The sequence below is a fragment of the Grampus griseus genome, assembly GCF_964374135.1.
Source record: "Grampus griseus genome assembly, chromosome: 19".
Taxonomy (NCBI): Eukaryota; Metazoa; Chordata; class Mammalia; order Artiodactyla; family Delphinidae; genus Grampus; species Grampus griseus.
Window position 1 is genome coordinate 22,535,801 of NC_139013.1, and position 23,627 is coordinate 22,559,427.

Genomic DNA, 23,627 nt, shown 5'->3' on the forward strand with positions numbered 1-23,627 from the left:
TGAACCACTGATGCATCTCTAGCGACTAGAAGACTGGCTGGCCCATAATAGCACTCAACAAAAATTAGATGAATACATGAAGTGACTAAGCAAAATCCTGATTATACTTTCTTTGTAACTGTAACATATAGTACAGAGCCCCACTAACAAATTAACAAGCACACATCTTGGTTAACAGCAGGCACAGAGATGACCCAGCTTATTTGAGCATAAATCAGGGGACAGAAAAAGAATTTTTTTTTCTTTTTCAGATATGCTACTACTCTTACTTTTCTCAAGCTGACTCAATTTACCTTTGTTAGTAATTAAATGTACCTCTTTCTCAGCCTTCCTATTTTTAGCATCTAAGCAGTAAACATAAGGTTTGGTAAACCTATCATGAGACTCCATAACTTAAGAACCGCCTAACTGGTCTCCCTGCTCCTATTTTCTATAATGAAAGCAAAATGGAGTTCAATTAGAGTCCATATACTACTTGAGGTAGTAGTAACTTGTTTTCCATTAGCTATGTTCCAAAGAACAGAGAAGTACCCTAATTTAATCAAACTCAATTTTACTTTGTAGTTAAGAAAGAAGATGGATCTTGGTGAACTTTGGGATCACTCCACCCTCCACGTGCTACTCACATTGCCAATCACTTATAAGAAAGAGTAACTGCAGAAGTGTTTTCTCTTTCCTGCAGAATGTGACAACCTTCTTGTTAGTCAAATGCTCTTGAGATGGCCGTTTTGTATGCTCTAATTATACAGGAATCCTCAGACATACACAACAACTATCATCAGACTTTAACACGACCAGGTCACATTTTGAAGAGTATTTGATATCTTCTCACCCACTAAGGCTATAACTTCCAATACATTACTCTAGGCATATTTAAACCAACATGTTTTAATGTCATTTTGACTAGGACGAATTGAACTTTCAGATTAGTACACCCTGTAATTTTGTGAACAAAGATGCTAAAAAGTGTTAGTTCTTCGGGGGCCACTCTGATTAGTGACTGAGAGGGTGAGGGCCCTCAGCAATCAGAGCAACCTTGTTCTTATCTGTTCTTTGTTTAGTTTTTAAGTACCCACTCATAAGAGTTCTTCTGAGGGAGTTCTGTTAAGGAAAGTTTGGAAACCCACTGGATTAGATCACCTTTTAGGATTCCCCTTTCTAACTCAAACACCACAATAACTAGGATCTCAAAGGGCCCCAGGGACACATTAAAAAAAACCCCCAAACCAACAGGGACTTCCCTGGAGGTCCAGTGGTTAAGACTCCACGCTCCCAATGCAGGGGGCATGGGTTTGATTCCTGGTCGGGGAACCAAGATCCCGCATGCCACAGGCAAAAAAAAAAAAAAAAAAAAAAAAAAATTACTGTGCAGGATCATAAATTTTAAAATGACAGGAGATTGTGCTGAATGGGTAGTAACCAAGGGCAGAACTTGGATTATTTTTTATAATTTTAAATATGAACTTTACTTATAGTTTATCTTTTTTCTATCTTATTCCTAAAAGGACTGAAAATGGCTTTGATTTGAACTTGTTTTGTAATGCACATGTACGTGTATTACAGGGCTGCATGTTTTTCCTAAAAGGTGAGTTTGGTTTCAAAACACAGATAACTTTTCAACTGTCAGTATTAAAATATTTTCTCCAAATGGGGGGAAAAAGTCAAAAAGTTAATTTTTCCCAAGGCTATGTTTAAAAACTTCCCTATTAAAGGGATAACTTCTCATTATGGTACTTATTTCTGTACGGTTTAATTTCTTGTAAGAGGCTTAAGGATGAAGGACAGGAGTTAATATTTGTCACAGTCTCAGATAAGATTTTTAAAATATAGTGCCAAAGGATAGTTATGCACTGTAACACCATAAATTTAACCACAGTTTATACAGATTTAAATGTAACTGCGTCTAATAGGATTCTCCTGAAGCAAGTGTGCAGAATGAATATGAACAGTGAAAAACGGGTTTATAAAACTAATGTAATATTTTCATGTGACTATGATACTTAACTTTGATAGAAGGCAAATCAAATTTTATAAGACCTGGAGTGATCATAAACAGTTAAAAGTGAATTATTCAGATTTAACAATATATGAAACGTTTAAAAGCCCAGCAGAGTTATCCTTTTGTTCTCACTGCTGGAAGTAAAACAAAGAATCAATGGCATCTTAAAGTTACCTTCTGCTTAAAATTTCACACAGTCATTATGGCTGATTTGTTTTAGTAGAAACTGACCATAATATTCCAAAGGCGGCTTTTGGTAGGTAATATCCATAATTATGTAAATGTTAAATAACTGCTTCTGATAAGAACCTCTTCAATGTTGAAACAATTTACACCTTACAGGATACTTAAGGGCTACTTTTTCATGCATTGGTGCACACAATGAATGGTAGCACTGGGAAAAGCCAATATTTTTTAAAAGGTAATTTTTAAAAATTAAAAATACCAATGTTTATATAGGTAACAAATGCATTTGGTTTAAAAAAAATCAAGTGATACAAATGGGTGTGCAGTGAAACAGAAGTCTTCCCTTTACTCTTGTTTCTCAGTCTCCCAGATCCCTTTCTCAGAATCAACTTCTGTTAATTTCTTGAATCTTTCCAGACCAATTCCCCATATTTATAAGCACATATACATAAACTTTAGAAGACTTAAAAATAGCTGGCTTTCTCTCTCGTAAGCCTAACAGTAACAAGTTAGCTTGAGCTTTTAAAAATACACCAGCATGTAAAAATAGTGTAGGTTGGGTAAAATTAAAAAAAGAAAAGCCAGATACTACATTGTTTTCACTGTAGCTCTGCCATCAACCACAGAATCCTTTCCTGAAAGGTGCAACAACTAAATGCTTCACCACGGTGGCCAGAGAGGGCAGTGTGTACCAACGACAAAGGCAAAGGCAGAAAAGCTGCAAAACCCTTCACCATTCCAGGAGTATCAGAGATTCTGTCCTATCCAGTTCAGTTTCAAGTTCTGCAGGTAAAGCTGTATAATAGATCTACGTGATTTCTCCCCAGAGGGGGCTACTCAGATGGAATGTCATTATTATTGAACACCCTAAGGCAAAGAGGACAACGAAGCAATTCAGATAAGGAGCACTATCAGAAACCCTACTATGCATAGAATTTATTTTGAAAAAGTAAAACAAAATCTTAATTTCCAAGGAATGGCGATATAAATTGAGAGTTACAGAAAGGAAAGACTACAGAAATTGATTTCAGAGATATAAAATTTTAATACAATGAGGAAATCATTAATAATTTATGGGGTGACTGCGAAACAATCACCAGATAGAAAGTCTTAGGTTACCTTAGCACAAACTGTACATATAAGTATACAGTGGGTAGTTAAATTGCTGAAATATCAATTATGAATTCAGGAATATCTGAACAGTAGATAATTTGTGCAATTAAAATTTAAAGCAAAATTATACAGAATTTTCCAGTAAAACAAATTTGAAAAGTGTTAATATGGAGTGGGAAAAAACCCAACATTTTTCACTGTACAAATATCAAGATACACTGAAAAGCGCTAATCAATGCCTTAACTCCTTACCCAATATTTAAAAAACGGGAATATTTCATAACATTACAAATACACAGCTATTCAGTTTTCAATCGAAGTCAGTAGCGGAAAAGGGAAGCCCTTTATTGGTGGTGGTGATTTTCCTCCGAGGACCGAAAACAGGATTTATTCATTCCGATTTTCAGAAACAACTTTCTATCACCATCTTGATTATCTATGTATATAAATTTTAATCTAAAATAACACCTCCTGGAAAATGCAAAGCAGCTGTAGTATGTTTTGGAGCTTTGTGTACTTGGCAAGCCGACTGTTTTAATTCCCGGTACAACAAATCATAAAGAACCAGATACCGGAGGCAGGGTATCCTGAGGTCCCGGGAAGCGCCAAGGCACAGCCCCGAGAAGCGGCGCCCGCAGTGGTGCCGCAGCCTCCGCGGCCGCAGCAGGTGGGACCCGGCCGGCGGGGAGGCCGTTCCGCCGCACGCCACCGCGGGGCTTTTCAAGAACAGCTCCGCGACGCCTCAGCTGGGGTTTTCACTGTTTGCTCGGAATGACTTTGTTACTAATGCTGAAAAAGAGCGGCCTACGCTCCACTCACACAAACCCCACAACTTTGCAAAGCGATGTGCGGAATTTCGAGGAAGAGGCGCGAGGGCACAGCTCGGAGGGCCGGCCGAGCCGCCGCGTCCCGTTGAGCTCCCCGGTTCCCCCCGCCACGGCACGCAGAAGGCTGGGGAGAAGCGCTCGGGGAGCGAGTCGATCCCGGCGGGAGCGGGGGCTCCGCGATCCGCTCGCGCCAGACAAAGGGGCGCGTCGGACGCCCGGCGCCGGGCAGGGACACGAAGACGCCGGCTTCGCCCGCAGGGGGCGCCGTCCACAGCTCTGGGCGCTTACCTTTGAGGACCGAGCAGAGCTGCTCCAGGGCCATGTTCTCGAGCTGCCCGGCTCTTCGCGAGGGGCCAAGGCGGCGACGAAGAGGCGGCGGCGGAAGCGCGGCGCTCACGGCTCAGCGCGGCGGCAGCCCCGCTCCGTCCCCATCGCCCGCCACCAGGTTGCTACCCGCAGGGTAGGACTCAGGTCCTGCGGCCCGCCATGCCCCAACCTCCAGGCGGGCTCTCGCGCTGCCCCAGTCCCCCGACGGGCGCCGCCTCCTGCTCCGCGGCGCTCCGTCCCATCGACCGCCTCGCTGCCGGGGAGCGCGGACGCAAGGGATCGGACCTCCGCGGGCCCGTCCGCCTGCAGCCGCGGCGCAGGCCCCGCTGAAGTGGCGGGCGCGGCGAGCCCACGCTCATTTAAGCAGAGAGCGCTAGCGCCGCGTGCCGGCCGCACCGCCGGCGCGCATGTGCCCGCCCCCCGCCCCCGCCCGCGTGCCCCTCGCAACCCTCCCGACCAATCGCCTGGCGAGCCCGCCCGCGGCCTCGCACCCTGGGTGGGCGGTGCTCCCCTCTGGCGACCGTTTTGTTGGGGGCGGGGCGAGAAGGTTCGGGGCGCCGCCCTCTCGCACCCCGAGAGGCCGGCGCAGAGGGAGAGCCCGGCCTGCGCCCCGCAGTCACGGGCCGCGGGGTGGGCGGGTCCGAGCCCTCGAGGCCTGCCTCCTGAGGGAGGGCTGGGGCCCGCCGCCCACCCGGTTCGGCGGCCCTAGTCCGTCTGCCCACCTCCGTCTGCCCTCGCAGACGGAAGGGGGGCACCGATCCCATGGCCTCTTAAGACCTCAATTCAAGGTCAAAACTCTGCCCTGCTCAGCCCTTCTCTACTACCTGCCTCGGCAGGGGGCGCGGATCTGGGCGGGGCTCAGGGCAGAGCGGGTCTGTTTAGCGCCAAGGGAGTTAACCTGACCAACGGTAATGATTACTAAGATTTGCGGACCGCTTCCCAGATTGCCAGGCACAGCACCAAACATTTTCCATATCAATTCTGTAATCCTCGATTCACTTCCTGCGGGATAGGTACTGTTGGAGGATGGGAAAAAGGAGGCCAGGAAGGTTAAGTCATTTGTCCAGAGCCACACAGTGAAAGAGGGAGGCAGGGCTGTAAACCCAAGAAATCTGCCTCCAGAGACTGCCCTCTTTACCACCAAGCCATGCTGATGGGGTCACCTGACTCCGCTGATAGCAAATCTCCAAATTTGCAAACAACTGCGTGGTATTGTTTTATTTTCTCTATAGTGATTATCACGCTCTGAAATTACCTTGCCTATCTACTTGTTTATTTTTGTTCATCACCTGTATCTCATTTACCCCCACTATTAAAATATAAGTTGCTTGAGGGCAAGGAGGCTACATTCATATATCCCCTCAACACATACTTATTGAGCATTAATTATGTGCAGAAAACAGTGATGGGTGCTGGGGAAATATCCGTGATTGAGGCCCTATCATAACAGAATATTTATGCCTGTATCTGACACGTAGTAGGAACTCCATACATATTTGTCTAACGAAGTTAAGGACAATTTGCAGCAACTGAAAATATCTCTTTCCTTCTATCCCTCCAAAAGTAAGTATTAACAAGGTTTGCAAGTGAAAACATACTTAACATCAAATAATATTAAGGTATTTAGCCCTTTACCGAGTGTGCTGTGGAAGGTATACGAGATGTGTATGAGGAAAATCACCTACAGTTAAATTGAGATTGCACACGAGAACCAACTAGTAAATAAAACATTTAAGAGGCTTTTCCACAAATATAATAAAGTGACTTATTGGGAGACCAGGACAGTATTACCATTATTAAATCTAAGTCACAGACAATGGTGGACAAAAAGAATTGGGAGGAAGGAGCCCTCTCAGCTTCTGGAATAATGGTTCTTAATGCATAATTGTTGACTGAAGGAAGAATCCATGTGTATATGTTGTTATCAGAGAATGCTTCATGAAGGAGGTGACACACAAAGAATAAAAAGGCTGTGGATGCCAAGTGGAGAGGAGAGAGAGCAGAAGAACTTTCACATCAGGCAAGGAGCAGGGGTGAGCCTCACATTTGGGGCAAGTGTTGTGACTGGTAGTGAAGATAAAGTTGAATATGGTGGGTTTTGACTATGGAGATTCTTGCTTGATTGCTAGGCAAAGGAGTTTGTACTTGACTCAGGAGGCTAGAGGCAGTTTTTTTGTTTTTTTTGTTTTTGCGGTACGCGGGCCTCTCACTGTTGTGGCCTCTCCCGTTGCGGAGCACAGGCTCCGGACGCGCAGGCTCAGCGGCCATTGCTCACGGGCCCAGCCGCTCCGTGGCATGTGGGATCTTCCCAGACCGGGGCACGAACCCGTGTCCCCTGCATTAGCAGGCGGACTCTCAACCACTGCGCCACCAGGGAAGCCCTAGACGCAGTTTTTAATAGTGGAGCAATGGAGTTCTGGAAACATTAATCTGGCATTTGAGTTGATACAGTAAAAGGGGAGAGATTAGAGCAACCATACTCACAAAGTATATACACAGCATTGTTTCATTTAGCCTAGTACCTCTTATGGTAGTACCATTTTGGTGAAACCTAAGAAGTCTTTTCTCTCGTATGTTGGCTGGGGACTAGATTCCCAAGGAGTGGATTGGGACTGTTCATTCTGTGGCTCCCTTTTAAGACACCTATCTTTTGGATGTACTAGTGTAATTGTAGTAGATTTTCCAAGGAATGTGGTAAAGCACAGATAATAGCTGAGACTACTGTGTGGCCATATGCTGACTAAATCAAAAGAAAAGCAGTTTGCATCTCTCTCAGCTGGGGAGTTCTGTATTTGAAATATTATTTCCCTGGAAGACCACCCAGTAGTATCCAGTCTGTTCCCAGATTACCTGCCAGTGCCCAGGTGATTGAGGACTGCTTTCATTGTTCCCTGCCTGATCTTCCAGGCATAGGTATAGCCTCTCCAGCTCCTCACAGATCATTCCTGTAGTTTACATTTCGTTTTCTCTGACCAAGTTTTCTGTAGCACTTGAATGGTGGTGTGGAGCATTGACTTACTTAAAAAATGCTGAATTTTATCTCAGTGTTTATGTACCAAACAGATTTTTGTTGTCTCTCTTTTTTGCTGGAGTTTGGGAGCTCTAACATTTTATTAAATGATAACCTAGAAAGGCAGGTTATGTTTAGAGATTGTTACGGACTGAATGTTTCCCTCAAAGTTCATGTGTTGAAGTTTTAACCCCTAGTGTGCCTGTATTGGAGATGAGGCCTCTAAAGTTAAATGAAGTCATAAGGGTGGGACCCTGACCTGATAGGATTAGTTTCTTATAACAAGAGACAGCAGAAAGCACAAGCATGAAGGAAATGCCTTGTGAGGACCTGATGAGAAGGCACCTGCCTGCAAACCAGGAAGAGCTCTCTCACCAGAAACCAAATTGGCTGAAGCCTTAATCAGGGACTTCCAGCCTCCAGAACTGTGAGAAAATAAATGTTGCTTCAGTCACCCAGTCCATGACATTTTGTTATGGCAGTTTGAGCAGACTAATACAGAGATATAACATAACTAAGGAAAATATAGGAATTGACACATAACCAAACTGATATTAGAAAATCTATTTGTAGTAAAAAAAAAAAAATAGGGGTCTCATACTGCTTTTCTTACAGTGTGCAGATATGGCTACAATGATGGTGAAGTTTAGTGAAAAGCAAAATCATACAGGATCTCAGTGTATGAAGATTTCAGTGTCATACAACTGTGGGGATTTTTTTAGGGAAGGAAAAGAAACTTTAAAATTTTTTATTAGTTCATTGAGTTAGTTGGCCTGGGTTCTCATAACTAGATACCACAGACTGTATGGCTTAAACAATAGAAATTTATTTTCTCACAGTTCTGGAGGCTAGAAGTCCAAAATCAGGGTGCCAATAGGATTGGTTTCTGGCGAGACCTCTCTTCCTGGCTTGCAGACGGCAAGCTTCTTGCTGTGTCTTCACATGGCCCTTGCTCTGTGCACCAAAAACTCCTCATGTCTTTTCCTCCTCTTATAAGGACACCAGTCAGATTGTATTAAGGTCCTACTCTTATAAACTCATTTAACCTTAATTACATCCTTAAAGGCCCTGTCTCCAAATACAGTCACATTGTGGGTTAGAGCTTCAACGTATGGATTTTGGGGGGGGGGGGACAGAGTTCAGTCCGTACACTCATGAACCAAAATTATCCCTGTGTTAATGATATTGAAGAAGACTTGTCTCCAGGGAGTTAAAACTGGTTCTTTCAGTAACAATGTCACCTAAACTTGTTTCCAAATTTCTGCCTAGTATAATTCCAAAGCAAGAAAATGTTTAAGAAATATTGCCTACTACCAGTACTTAAGTATTTCAACTTTATCAGGAAAATTTCTAGTCATCCAGTTACTTTCCACTGCGCCACCAGGGAAGCCCCTCGTTTCATGGTTTTAATATTCATTTCCCTAATGGCAAATGATGTTGAGAACTTTTCATGAGCTTAGTTGCTATTCATATATCTTCTTCAGTGAAGTGTCCAAGTTCTTGCTTGCTTTTTTTTTTTTTTTTTTTGCGGTACACAGGCCTCCCAATGCCGAGGCCTCTCCCGTTGCAGAGCACAGGCTCCGGACGCACAGGCTCAGCGGCCATGGCTCACGGGCCTAGCCGCTCTGCGGCATGTGGGATCTTCCCAGATCGGGGCACGAACCTGTGTCCCCTGCATCGGCAGGTGGACTCTCAACCACTGCGCCACCAGGGAAGCCTTTGCTTGCTTTTAAATTGGGTTATTGTTTAGTTTTGAGAGTTCTTTATACATTCTGGATATAAGTCCGTTGTTGAATATGTGATTTGCAAATATTTCCATCGCATATGTAGCTTGTCTGTTCATTCTCTTGAAAGTGTTTTTGGCAAAGAAAATTTCTTTAAATTTAGATTTTTTTCTTTTATCTAAAACCTTCTTTAGATTTTTTGGTATTATTTCTAAGAACTTTTTGCCTTACCCCTGCTCATGAGTATATTCTCGTATGTTTCCTTCTAAAAATTTGATAGTTTTATGTTTTACATTTAAGGTTATGATCCATTTTGAATTAATTATTGTATGAGGTGTGAGGTTTAGGTCAAGGTTCTTTTTTTTCTTTGCATAGGGATGACCAAATAGTTTAACACTATCTCAAAGACCACCTTCCACTGAATCACTTTTACACTTTTGTCAAAGATCAAATAGCTATATTTGTGTGGGATTATTTTTGGACTTTCTATTTTGTTCCATTGATCTATGTGTCTATCTTTTTCCAGTACCACATTATCCTGATTATTATAGCTTTATAATAAGTCTTAAAATCAGGTAGTTTGACCTCCAACTTTGCCACCTTTTCCAAAATTATTTTAAGCTTTTCTAGTTCCTTTACTCTTTCATATGAATTTTCTAATAATCTTGTCTATGTCCACAAAAAATACTGCTGGGATTTTGATAGGGATGTTATTAAATCTATAGGTCATTTTGGGGAGTGTTGACATCTTTACTAGATTGGATCTTCCAATCCATGAACACAGTGTCTTTAAGTCTTCCTTTATTTCTTTCATCGCTATTTTATAGTTTTTGGCATACAGATCCTATGCATGCTTTGTTGTATTTATACGTAAGAATTTCATTTTTGGGGTGTATTTTAAGTGGTATTTAAAACAATTTCAATTTCCAATTGCTCATTGCATTTATATAGGAATATGATTGATTTTTTTGTGTTCACCTTTTATCCTGCTGAACTTGCTGAATTCACTTAGTTCTAGGAAGTTTTGTGTGTGTGTATAGATTTTCTAGACTATTATGTCATGTACTAATAGGGACAGTTTTATTTCTTCCTTTCCAATCTGTATGCCTTTTATTTCCTTTTCTTGGCTTATTACTTTAAGATTTCCAGCACAACATTGTAAATCAACTATATTTCAATAAAAAAATTTTAAAAAGGGATTTCCCTGGTGGCACAGTGGTTAAGAATCCGCCTGCCAATGCAGGGGACATGGGTTTGATCCCTGGTCCAGGAAGATCCCACATGTTGCAGAGCAACTAAGCCCGTGCACCACAGCTACTGAACCTGCGCTCTAGAGCCCATGAACCACAACTACTGAGCCCACGCACCACAACTACTGAAGCCCATGTGCTCTAGGGCCCGTGTGCCACAACTACTGAGCCCACATGCTGCAACTACTGAAACTCATGTGCCTAGAGCCTGTGCTCTGCCACAAGAGAAACCACCACAGTGAGAAGCCCGCACACCGCAATGAACAGTAGCCCCTGCTCGCAGCAACTAGAGAAAGCCTGCGTGCAGCAACGAAGACCAACGCAGCCAAAATAAAGTTAAAAAATTTTTAAAAATTAGAAAAAGATCCTATATTAAAACAGATCTAGGGGTTTCCCTGGTGGTGCAGTGGTTAAGAATCAGCCTGTCCTGAATGCAGGGGACACGGGTTTGAGCCCTGGGCCAGGAAGATCCTACATGCCACAGAGCAACAAAGCCCATGTGCCACAACTACTGAGCCTGCACTCCAGAGCCCGCGAGCCACAACTACTGAAGCCCCTGTGCCTACAGCCCATGCTCCGCAAGAAGAGAAGCCACCGCAATGAGAAGCCCATGCACCACAATGAAGAGTATAGCTCCTGCTCGTCGCAACTATAGAGAAAGCCCGCGTGCAGCAACAAAGACCCAATGCAGCCAAAATTAATTAACTAATTAATTAATTTAAAAAAACCCAGATCTACAAAATATTTTCCAGTACTATGTTGAAAATTATCGGTGGGGGAAAGCATTCAGTTTCTCATCATTAAGTATGTATCAGTATTAGCTGTAGTTTTTTATTTTTATTAATGCCCTTTATTAGGTTAAGGAAGTTCTATTCATAGTTTGCTTAGGTTTTTTTTGTTGTTGTTTTTAAAATTAGGAGCGGATATTAGATTTCTTCAAATTATCTTTCTGTGTCTATTGAAAGGATAAGATGGTTTTTCTGACTTAATAGTATGATAAATTATATTGCTTTTTTCCCCCCTCAAACAGTGAACTAGTTTTGCATTCTGGGATGAAACACACTTGGTAATGGTATATTATCTTTTTACATATTTCTGCATACAATTTGCTAATGTTTTGTTGAGAATTTTTGTATCTGTGTTATGAGGGATATTGTCCTGTAGTTTTATTTTCTTGCAATGTCTTTGTTTTGGGCATTAGGGAAATATTGACCTTATAAAAGGAGTTGTGAGATATTCCTTCCTCTTCCTTTTCTTCAAGATACTGTGTAGAATAGGTATTATTTCTTAGATATTTGTAAAATTTGCCAGTGAAACCATGTGTTCCACTGAGTTTTCTTTTGTGGAAGGTTTGTTTTTTAATATAAAAATTTAACTTTTCAAAATAGATATGGTGTTTATTGATTTCTGCTTGGGTGTGTTTTGGTAGTTTATATCTTTTAAGGAATTGATCCATTTAATCTACTTTATTGAATTCATGGGCATAGCTAGTTCCTAGTATTTTTTATTATTACGCCTTTAATGTCTGTGGGATCAGTAGTGATGTCTTCTCTTTCGTTCATTATATTGGTTATTTATGTCTATTTCTTTTCTCTCCTGGTCAGAGGTGTAGCAATATTATTGATCTTTTCAAACAACCACCTTTTTATTTCATTGATTTCTGGTCTAATCATTTCCTTCTATCTTCTGTTTGCTTTAGATTTAATTTAATCTTTGTTTTTCTAGTTAAGGTAGAAACTTAGGTTACTGATTTTAGATCTTTTTTCTTTGTTAATATATGCATTTAATGCTATACATTTCCCTTTAAGCACTGATTTCTCTGTCTCCTACAAATTTTATGTTTTATTTTATTTGGTTAAAAAATTTTTAAGTTTCCTCTGAGACTTCCTCATTGACTCCATGGTTATTTTTATTTTTATTTTTATTTTTTTTTGCGGTACGTGGGCCTCTCACTGTTGTGGCCTCTCCCGTTGCGGAGCACAGGCTCCGGACGCGCAGGCTCAGCGGCCATGTCTCACGGGCCCAGCCGCTCCGTGGCGTGTGGGATCTTCCCGGACTGGGGCATGAACCTGTGTCCCCTGTATTGGCAGGTGGACTCTCAACCACTGCGCCACCAGGGAAGCCCCATGGTTATTTTAAAGTGAATTAATTTCCAAGTATTTTGGTATTTTCCAGGTATGTTTCTAGTTTAGTTCAATCTTAGTCTGAAGACTTACGTTGTATTTTTATTTGGTTAAAAGTATTTTAAAATTTCCTTTGAGACTTCCTCATTAGTCCCATGGTTATTTTAAAGTGCATTAATTTCTAGATATTTGGGTATTTTCTCTAGTTTAGTTCAGATTTAGTCTGAGGATCTTTGTATAATTTCTATTCTTTTAAATTTGGTGAGGTTTGTTTTATAGCCCAGATAAATGTCTCTTTTAGTGAATGTTCCATGTGCACTTAAGACAACTCTGTGTTTTGCTGTTGTTGGTTGAAGTGTTTTATAAGTCTCCATTAGGTTAAGTTGATTGGTAGTGCTTTTCAGGTCACCTCTAAGTTTTCTGATTTTCTACTTTTTCTATCAATCACTGTAGAAGAGTGTTGACATTTCCAACCTAAATCATGGTGTGTCTCTTTCTCCTTACAGGTCTGTTTTGCTTTATGTATTTAGTTTATACACATTTAGGATTTTTATGTCAAGAGGAGTGGAATGAACTTTGTTGAGTCTGCTCTCTTTAGCTGAGGCAGTCCACAAAGGGGGCTGACAGCAAACTATTGAAGGCATTCCCAGAAATTAGGATAATAAATCCTTTATTTTTGAGTGAGGATCTGGACATTATAGCATCTACCAGAGAAGTAATCAGGTTTTCTGTTTGAATCCGTTTTAGTTATGTCTTCATAGGAATTGGTCTATTTTGTTAAACTTTCAAATTCCTTGGTATAAAATTGTTCTTAACATCTTCCTATTTTTGTTTTAATGTATACTTTATCTGTAGTTATATCTCCTTTTTCACTTCTGATACTGGTTATTTGTGCCTGTTTTGTTTTTCTTGATAGAGGCTCTGGGGCAGCCTATAGCCAATAACTGATGAAGTGGGGGTGTAAAGGCCCAGCCTTCTTACCCTAACTTAGGACGGGTTAGGAGATAGAAGAGGTCATCTTATCTCAAAACTCACTGTAGGGTTGTAAGAGGCATTCTATTAAGAATGAACCACAACTTGATTTCTGCCTCTGCCCAGTCTTGCTTCCTTCCTTTCTTCTGTATAGGTGTTGATCAAGAGCACCTCCTAATCTATTATCTATTTTATTAGTCTTTTAAAATAACTGGCTAGGTGATGTAAAGCTAGGCTGCAAGTCATCACAAGGGCTGGTCAACTTTAGTTCACTTTTATACTGAGGAGTTGCCCTTAAGTATCCTAGCTTAATCCTCAGTAAGGTCTCTTGGACACAGTTCAAATTTTTGAGTTTCTTAAGTAGTTAATTCTAGCTATCTGTAAAGATTAATATTTCCTGACTTTTATCCTTTCTTAGAGATTTTCTAAAGAACAAAAGGAAAACTATTTTTTAAAATTAAAAAAAAGTATTTATTTATTGATGGCTGTGTTGGGTCTTTGTTGCTATGCGCAGGCTTTCTCTAGTTTCAGCAAGTGGGGGCTGCTCTTTGTCGTGGTGTGTGGGCTTCTCATTGTGGTGGCTTCTCGCTGCAGAGCATGGGCTCTAGGTGCGTGGGCTTCAGTAGTTGTGGCACGCAGGCTCAGTAGTTGTGGCTCATGGGCTCTAGAACGCAGGCTCAGTAGTTGTGGCGCACGGGTTTAGTTGCTCCATGGCATGTGTGATATTCCCGGACCAGGGCTTGAACCAGTGTTCCCTGCATTGGCAGGTGGATTCTTAACCACTGCACCACCAAGGAAGTCGAGGAAAATTATTTTTTAAAACATGGAATAAAGCTCATTTTTTTGCAATTACCATATGAACTCACTGGACCCTTGTATAAATCTAAGATATCTTAATTTACCCTGGTGATCTTATTTTTAGTAATAACTAAAATTTATTTTAGTTTTTATAAGACTACTTAATCTTAGTAATCTTGGTGATCTTATTTTTCCTATATCTCAAAACATTTTGCTATAGGATTTCTCTGCTTGAAAAGGCTGTATCTATGATGCCAAGATTGTTTTTACCTTTGATGGTTTAGTAACCACCACCTTTAGTAGAGAAGCACTTCACAACTTTATAGTGATACTTAATCTGAGGGTGAATCTCTAGGTATAGCTACTTGTAATAGGTCCCTACCTTTCCTTATCAAGAGTGGGAAGGGTATAAAAAGTATGTTTATAAGTCGTTACCTTTGAATCTGAGGCCTTCTAGGAGAAACTATTTTGAGAATTAAGTTTCTGAAAATATATAGTTTTTTGGCTGGTAGATGGAGAAATATAAAGCGCTAGTCTAGGTAAATGGTGTGTTAACAACAATGTATTTATTGTGTTTACAAGTATAGGTATATCTCGGAGATGTTGTGGGTTTGGTTCCAGACCACCACAATAAAGCAAATATCATGGTAAAAAGTGAGTCTCACAAACTGTTTTGGTTTCCCACTGTATATAAAAGTTATGTTTACACTATATTGTAGTCTATACAATACAGCATTATGCAATAGCATTATGTCTTTTTAAAGACAATGTACATACATTAAAAAACACAAAACAAAAAACCAATTACAACAGTAACATCAAAAATCACTGATCACAGGTCACTATAACAAATATAATAATAATTTAAAAATTTGAAATATTACAAGAATTACCAAAATGTGACACAGAGACATGAAGTGAGCAAATGCTGTTGGAAAAATGGCACCAATAGACTTACTAGATGCAGGGTTGCCACAAACATTCAATTTGTAAAAAATGCAATATTTGTGAAATGCAGTAAAGCGAAGCACAATAAAGTGAGGTTTGCCTGTATGTGATTGTTATCTTCAAAATGGTTACTAAGTCTTAATTACTCCTCCTTGTTACCAAAAGGAGGAGGATTATAGAAGTAAAGATCAGTGGAAGACAGTCAAAATGTTGTTTGTCACTGCAATGGGAAACAGGAGGGAAGAAAAGAACCAGCATTTATCAAGTACTTTCTACGCACATATTGCTACTTAAGACTCAAAATAGCTTTTTAGGGTATCACTCGGTATCCTTGTTTTACAGATGAAGAAACCAGAGCTCAAAGAGGCAAAGTGACAGACTAAAAAGTCACAAGATGGGAGAGTTAGGCCCTGTATCCTGATTAGTTTGACCTCGAAGTCTTGTGCTGTTTCCACTAAAGTATTCAAAATTAATATAAGGATCTTTGTACAGCTGGCCCTTGAACAACGCAGGTGCTGACCTTCTGCGCAGTCGAAAATCTGAGTATAATTTTCCTGTTAGACCTCTGTATCTGAGATTCCGCATCTGTGGATTCAACCAACTGTGTACTACCATAGTACATATTTATTGAAAAAAACCATTTATAAGTGGACTTGTGCAGTTCAAACCCATTTTGTTCAAGGGTCAACTGTATTTGATTCTCAATGTTGTGACACATTTTTCACCTGCTGCCCCTTAATGAATGACATTGATGTTTCATTGAAGGTTAGTATCACGATACAGAAACACAGTATAAAGTCACTGATGGTATTGGGTTAGCCAAAAACTTCGTTCAGATTTTTCTGTAACATCTTAAGGGAAAACCGGAACGAACTTTTTGGCTAACCCAATATTTTTTGTTCTCATTACATTTTATATGACTATAACAGTATTCCTCGTAGACTCTGACTACAAGCGAGTTTTACAACTCATGCTATATCAGTTGATTGATACTAAACCTACCTGTCTTTAGGGACAGTGTAGAAAAGTGCCTGGCACAGTGTTGTAGGTTGATAAATGAATTTAATTGGATACCATAGTCAGAGATGCCTATCTTGCCCTGACAAGCAAGCCACTTCTGTCCAAATCTGTGATTTAGACTTCATAACCTCTAGGGCTTATCATGGTCCAAAGTAATTATTTACACACTCACCAAAATTCTTTGTTTCAATACAGAATATTTATTAAGAATACATATTAACATGCTTAGATACACAAAGTAAACCACTTATACACATGCCATTCTCAGTGAACTGTAAGGAAAAAAACCATGAAGAACAAAATTAGTTGCTTTCAGATAAGTTTTTGTGTTTTATAGCTATCATACGTCCATTTGCATATTAGGAAGTTATTAGCATTGATACATAAACTTTTTCCCAATCTTACATGTAACTTTTTGGCAAGGGGAAGTTCATAAAAATTTGCATTGAAGTCTGAATGTAAATTATAGACTCTTACAAGCTTTTGAGAATAGAAATGTGATTGAAGATTTGCATTCCCAGATGCTATCTACAGCAGTTTCCTTTCAAGAAATCAAATGCTTTTCATTACCACATGATAAAAATCAGTGTTCAAATGAAAATTATTAGGGCACATTAATTCTTGGAGGGTATTATGATATAATTTTCAGTTAATATAAACAAGTAATAAATCTTAATAGAGGGTGTCAACACTAGGAATTTAAGTTTTCCAAAGACTATGCTTTCTACATGCTTGAAAATAAAATCCTATCAAGTCTAAATATATTTTGATAATTAGTTGTAGAAGTCTGTAAAAAAATTATTTAATAATAATAAATAATGACAACTACCACTTATTGAAAATTTACTCTATGCTAGGCACCAAGCTGGGTACTTTGTGTACATCATCCCATTTAATGTATACAACACCTCAAGTGAATAGTGTATTAGCTCTGTTTATAAACAAGAAAACTAAGGCTTAAGCAATTAGCTAAGTTCAAACAGCTTGTAAGTCGTGTAACCAGGAGTTTAAGGCAAGTCTGACTGCGATTCCAAAGCCAGCGTACCCAATCACTATATTGTATACCATCAGTGAAAGACCCCCTGACATGCTATAATGAGGGTGAATGGTTAATAATTTTATCTTTGATACATTCACAGAAGTATAATTTGCATCTTTAGAATAAGAAACAAGATGGATTCAAGTGGAAAACAAAAAACCCTGCTCATTTAAATATTTTTATTTACACGTGTCTTTTTCCATCATCATTATTCTAATAAGATTATAAATACGTAAACACCTTAGTACATGCAACACATTCCGCGAAGGAACAAATATGTACAGCACAATTGAAAAAAGAACCCAAATTATTGTATACAAAATGCTTTAAAAAAAGACCTTGTAACACATTCAGACCATATTTATTTGAATACTTTCCAATAATTACCAAGGGATGTATCATTTATAAATAATAAAATCGCCTGTTTTCTTCTATAAGCCAAGTTTAATATTTAAGCCAAGTTAATCAAGTGAATAGCCGTTCCATTATGCACTGCTAAAGGCAAGTCACATAGCATCAAAATGAAACCGATGGGCTTCTTGTCGTTTTTCTCTATCATCTGCTTTCTGAAAAAGAATTTTAGACTAGTTTATAAATGATAGGAAAATGTCAAGAAAAGATTAATTTAAAAAGTGGTTAATTAAAAAAATAAAAGCCCTGAGCAATTAGTAGGTAAAAGGTGTGATTTTATTATGTAATAATCTTATGAAATATTTTTATAGTTTACAGTAGCTATCTTATAATGAACAATCCTCTAAATTGAATTTAAAAAACCAACAAGAAATGTTCCTTAAAAGCTTAGTTTGTTATTTATTATTTATTTGAAAGTAGGAGTAAACATTAGATTTTGTAAGAATGGAATCAACTGTTACATTTTTCCCATTCTTAACACTGCTGAATCTAATTATATTAAAGTACATTAATTATTTTGGGGTTAACCTATTGATTTTGCATATATTTATTGATCCTCTGTTCCCAGCAAAGTATTGTGCTTGGAATTTTTTTTTTGGCTGTGCTGTGTGGCATGTGGGATCTTAGTTCCCCAACCAGGGATCGAACCTGCGCCCCCTGCAGTGGAAGCGTGGACTCTTAACCACTGGACCACCAGGGAAGTCCTATGTGCTTGAAATTTTGAGGGATTAGAAAAGACACAGTTCTGTGTCTTGTTCTCAAGGAACTTATTAAAGCCTAAAAAGAAAATAGCAAAACATACTAAATAACTATTTCAGCATAAAATGTGAAAAATGTTACCAATATTCTGAGATTACTTCTGGGTTGGCATGATGAAAGGCAAAGCTTTGAAAAGATAGTGTTTATGGAAATGAAGAGGAGGGACATTCACTACAAGATGCGGGAAGAACAGGAACAATCCTGAGAAGTCTGGCAGGAGCACGGGATATGTGACAGTAACTGATAAGATAAAGACTGGAAAGGTGTATGGTAGAGTCACATGGAAGTACTATGTAGGCTATAGGCTGAGGGAGTTACACATTTTAGGCAGGGGGTGGTCACCAGAGGGTTTTGAGCAGAGGAGTGACATGATTAAGACTAAACTTAATGATGAGTAATCCGGCAGCAAAAGTGCTAAATGGAGCGAAGGGGAGAGAATGGAATTTGGGAGGACAGGGAGTATTTAACAAGGAGCTGAACTAAACTAAAAGCACTGGTGTAAGGAATTCAGAAGTGGAGTCAGCTGCAGAGATTGTAGGGAGGCACAATGAGGAGGGCAACTGATTAAATCTTGCAGGGAGTAAGAAAGAAGAGAGACAGCTTTAGGAAACTGGTTTTAAGTTGCTTGCAAGTGATCTAGGTAGAGGTTTCACGGTGACAGTTGGAAGTGGGGGAGAGACCTTTAGAGAGAGATGAGGGCTGGGCATCTCTGAGGTAATAGCTCAAGCCATGATTTTAGATAAAACTGGCAGGGAAAGTATATAAAGAGGGCCTAGGGCAGACACCGTGGCAGAAAGAACAGCCAGCGTAGGTGAAAAGAGAAGTGGTCCAAGAGGTAGGTGACAAACCACAGTATCACAGACGGAGGCAGTATACAGATATGTATTTCAATCCGTATTTGTATTTAAAACTTCAGTTTTTAGCCACTGCATCATTATTATTGTAAGTCTACAATGTTTACACGGTAATTAGATCTCCTGTGAAATCAATAAAATTAATTTCCTTTCCTTCATAGGTCTAGAGCTGTGTAATATGTCATACTATGTTCTGACATTTCTAGACAAGAGTAAATAGAGTCATCTTTGATCTTACCTCTTAAGTTGCAATTTTAAAATCAACTGAATATGTAACTTTATGTTATTTTTTGTATGAACGGAGTGTTTTTTGAGAGACAAACCTATGAACATTTATTAGAACAATTAACATGTTCTCTTTTTCATAAGTTAAAACAGGTAACATAAAGCAGATGGTAATTTTAGTTAACAAAAATGATTATCATGAGCATCACAATCTAAAAATAATAGGTGCAAAAATGAAACCACTTTTGTGACACATAGAGCCCATTTTGGAGAACATTATTGGAACCCACTAGTTATGTAATAAATATATATTCATACACAAGTAGAAATTAGCTTTTTAAATTTATATCTAAACTATGAATAAATTTATGTGATAGCCTTTTTCTCTACTCATAAACATTATATAAAAACTACATTTTTGGAGTTTTGTTTTTAATTATTATTTAGGGTGTTATACTAAAGAACAGAAATCAGTTTAGTTTAGTACAAAGAATACTTGATAGATGGAAAAGATGTTTATCACTTTGCTACTTCCCACCTAAACTCTCTCTGCTCTAATTTTTTATAAAGAGATAGCTGTTATTCCCAGAAAAAAATGTCCATGGCCCTATCAGTAAATAATGGACACAGGCTCATTTAAGAAATGATTATTATTTTCCAGGCCATTATGAAATTACTTCTAATTAAGCTTTTTGATATGCCTGTTGATTTGGGGGTGTTCACTTTATTACTTTTGTACAGTATCAAAGTTTTAAAATACATAGTCTGATTTGCAGGAATTGCTAAGAGACATTAGTAACTCAGGGGGATGAAAAAAATTATCATTAGTAAGATGACATTACGGACAGAACTTGAAAAATCAGAAAATCTTAGTCATGTGAAAAAGTTTGAAATGTAGTGTTTTTAAAGAGTAACATATTACTATTATAAAGTTAATGTTCCATTTAAATGAACAAACCTTTTCCTGCCAATGTAAAATGCCAATTATTGCCAAGATGAAAACACAGACTCCGATGAGCGCTATAGCAGTAAGCAGGACAATGTTACTTGGTGTAAGATACAGTTTGGCACTCCAGCTGTAGATGAAAAGAGAAGAATTAAAATTACACATTTTAATTTAAAAATAACAAAATACTATTGAGAACAAAAAGCAAAAGAGCTTATTAATTAATGAATCAGTCCATTCATTCATTAATTCATTCACCTGTCTATCCATTCATTATAAATAAAACAAAAGCAATTAAAATTAAGATAGGGTTAAGAATATTGACGATCCAGCAGAGTTCAGATTTTTACTCCAAGAACTGAAATAGAATAGAATTTTTGATGAGATGCTTTGCTATTTTTCTTTGCTCCTGTGAGAATTATTCTTAGGTAAACTTATCAAGGGTACTTTGGGCAATCTTAGACATTGTTTTTATGTCTTGTTTGACTTACTGAATTAGAAACCTTGAACTTTAAGGCTACATAGTCACATGATTTTTGATAAGATTTCTATATCTTATTTTTTGACCCCTGTTCACATATGTACTATGACTAAGTAAAAGAACCATATGTCCAAGTAGGTGTAGATAGATGCTTGTACAAAATGTCATGTTGGAGGGTTTACATTATTACAATGATACTGAGACTTCTTACAAAATCACTTTTAGTTTCTCAGTGTTAATGGCAATATACAAACTTTAGCATAAATAGAACTAGCTCTTTCCTCTAAAACAGTCCACATAATACAGCACTTGCAAACACTGAAAAGCCTAAAACTGAGGTCTATATTACCAACACTGTAGGTGGTTATATATAAAGAACTTTTTGTTCTCTCTGAAAATAGATAATGGATATATTTTCATCTTAAAAGTTTAATAAAGGTAAGATTATTCTGATAAATGGCAAGCACCAACTGACTTATTTTGGGATAATTAAAATTTACTGATCCATAAGTTAGCCTCTAGTCAATAAATCTCAAAATACACCTCAAACTAAAATCAATTTGGTTTTTATTATGTACATAAATTTGAAAAGAACATTTTTTTCAGAAAGAGCAAGAGAAACGTGAAAAATGTTGAGCTTATTATGGAAGAAAGGCTATAACAAAATTTCCCAGAAATTCAAGAGTAAGAAAACCTTAAGAAACAAATACTGTTAATTAGTTGAGGTTAGCTATTCTCAGCACCTTACCTCATACATAAGAAAAGGTCCTTTCATGAGATTTTTTTGGTAGTTCCAATTTATCTATCTATCTATCTATAAGTCTTTATTGAATTTGTTACAATATTGGTTCTGTTTTATGTTTTGGTTTTTTGGCCCCAAGGCATGTGGGATCTTAGCTCCCCAACCAGAGATCAAACCCGCACCCCCTGCATTGGAAGGTGAAGTCTTAACCACTGGGCCGCCAGGGAAGTCCCGGTAGTTCTAATTTAAAAATAGATTTAAAAAACCCATGAATAAAGGAATTTCGGTAAGAAAAACAATGAACAAAAGGCCAATACTGAGTTTCTTACTCAGAAGCAGTCATTCTTCTCAGTTTCTTACATATCCTTCCAGAGGTATTCTATACATACATAAACATATACGCATAGATATCTTCTTTATAAATCACAAATCATTGCTTATTATTCATAAGTGCATTTTCCTTTTATCTTTTGCTTTACCACTCTATTTTAAAAGATTATCATGATATTGCATGATATAGAAGTACTATAATTCATATAGTTTCTTGTGCAGATTCATTTTGTTATAAATTTCAAAATTTTAATAGACTCATTAAAAAAGTCTAAACTCAGACCATAACTGTTTTTTTTTTTTTCTTTGCGGTATGCGGGCCTCTCACTGCTGTGGCCTCTCCTGTTGCGGAGCACAGGCTCCGGACACGCAGGCTCAGCGGCCATGGCTCACGGGCCCAGCCGCTCCGCGGCATGTGGGATCCTCCCGGACCAGGGCACGAGCCCGTGTCCCCTGCATCAGCAGGCGGACTCTCAACCACTGCGCCACCAGGGAAGCCTATAACTGTTTTTATTGATATCTTATTTCAAGCATAATGCTGTAATAAAGTTGTTTTCTTAAGTAGTTTGGTTCTAAAGCCCATAAATCCACCATAAAATACCTCCAGGGATGTGCTGGTAAACTGGCTCTCTGGGGGGAAAAAAACCCCTGAGTGGCACTTGCCAATTTTCATGGTGTAAACAGTCCCATCATAGCTGATTTTAACGTGATCTCCCTGAACATAAGTGGAAAGAGATGCACACAATCAGCTCATGAGGTGGCATGAGCTGGTTCTAGCAAACCATCTAAAAATTTAATAAAGGACAATACAACCTGCACTTGTTATTTGTTGTCTTTTTGATGATGGCCATTCTGACAGGTGTGAGGTGATATCTCATTGTGGTTTCGATTTGCATTTCCCTGATGATTAGTGATGCTGAGCATCTTTTCATGTGCCTTTTGGCTACCTGTATGTCTTCTTTGGAAAGAATGTCTATTCAGATCCTCTGCCCATTTTTTAATAGATACAGTATGGGGATTCCTCAGAAAATTAAAAATAGAACTACCATATGATCCAGCAATTCTACTTCTGAGTATTTGCCCAAAGAAAATGAAAACATCAATTAGAAAAGATACACGCACCCCTATGTTCACTGTGCCATTATTTACAACAGTCAAGGTAATGGAAGCAACCTAAGTGCCCAGCAATAGATGAAGGGATAAAGAAGATGTGAGTGCTCTCCCTCTCTCTCCCCCCCTCTCTCTCTACACACACACACACACAAACACACACACATTTATACATATACACATACACACAATGGAATATTGCTTGGCTATAAAAAAGAATGAAATCTTGCCATTTGCCATTTGTAACAACATGGATGGACCTAGAGAGTATCATGCTAAGTGAAAAAAGTCAAACAGAGAAAGACAAATACTGTATGATTTCACTTATATGTGGAATCTGGAAAACAAGACAAATGAACAAACATAACAAAACAGAAACAGAGTTATAGATACAGAAAATAAACAGGTGGTTGCCAGAGGGGAGAGGGATGAG

The 23,627-nt window shown here is 38.7% G+C and overlaps 2 protein-coding genes across 3 annotated transcripts in view; both read right to left on the reverse strand.

Moving 5' to 3' along the window:
- NETO2 (neuropilin and tolloid like 2) overlaps positions 1–4,447 on the reverse strand; it is a gene marked incomplete at both ends in the record, with an annotated part of 66,372 nt that extends 61,925 nt beyond the window's left edge. For both annotated transcript variants that reach the window (XM_082676362.1, XM_082676361.1), the window contains one exon: positions 4,414–4,447. In XM_082676362.1, the coding sequence (XP_082532488.1) occupies positions 4,414–4,447 (34 nt within the window). The remainder of the gene's footprint in view (positions 1–4,413) is intronic.
- Positions 4,448–16,483: 12,036 nt separating this feature from the next.
- ITFG1 (integrin alpha FG-GAP repeat containing 1) overlaps positions 16,484–23,627 on the reverse strand; it is a 236,301-nt gene continuing 229,157 nt past the window's right edge. The window contains exons 17-18 of the mRNA XM_082676237.1: positions 20,544–20,661; positions 16,484–17,902 (exon numbers count right to left, since the gene is read on the reverse strand). Coding sequence (XP_082532363.1) covers positions 17,843–17,902; positions 20,544–20,661 — 178 coding nt within the window. The 3' untranslated portion in view covers positions 16,484–17,842. The remainder of the gene's footprint in view (positions 17,903–20,543; positions 20,662–23,627) is intronic.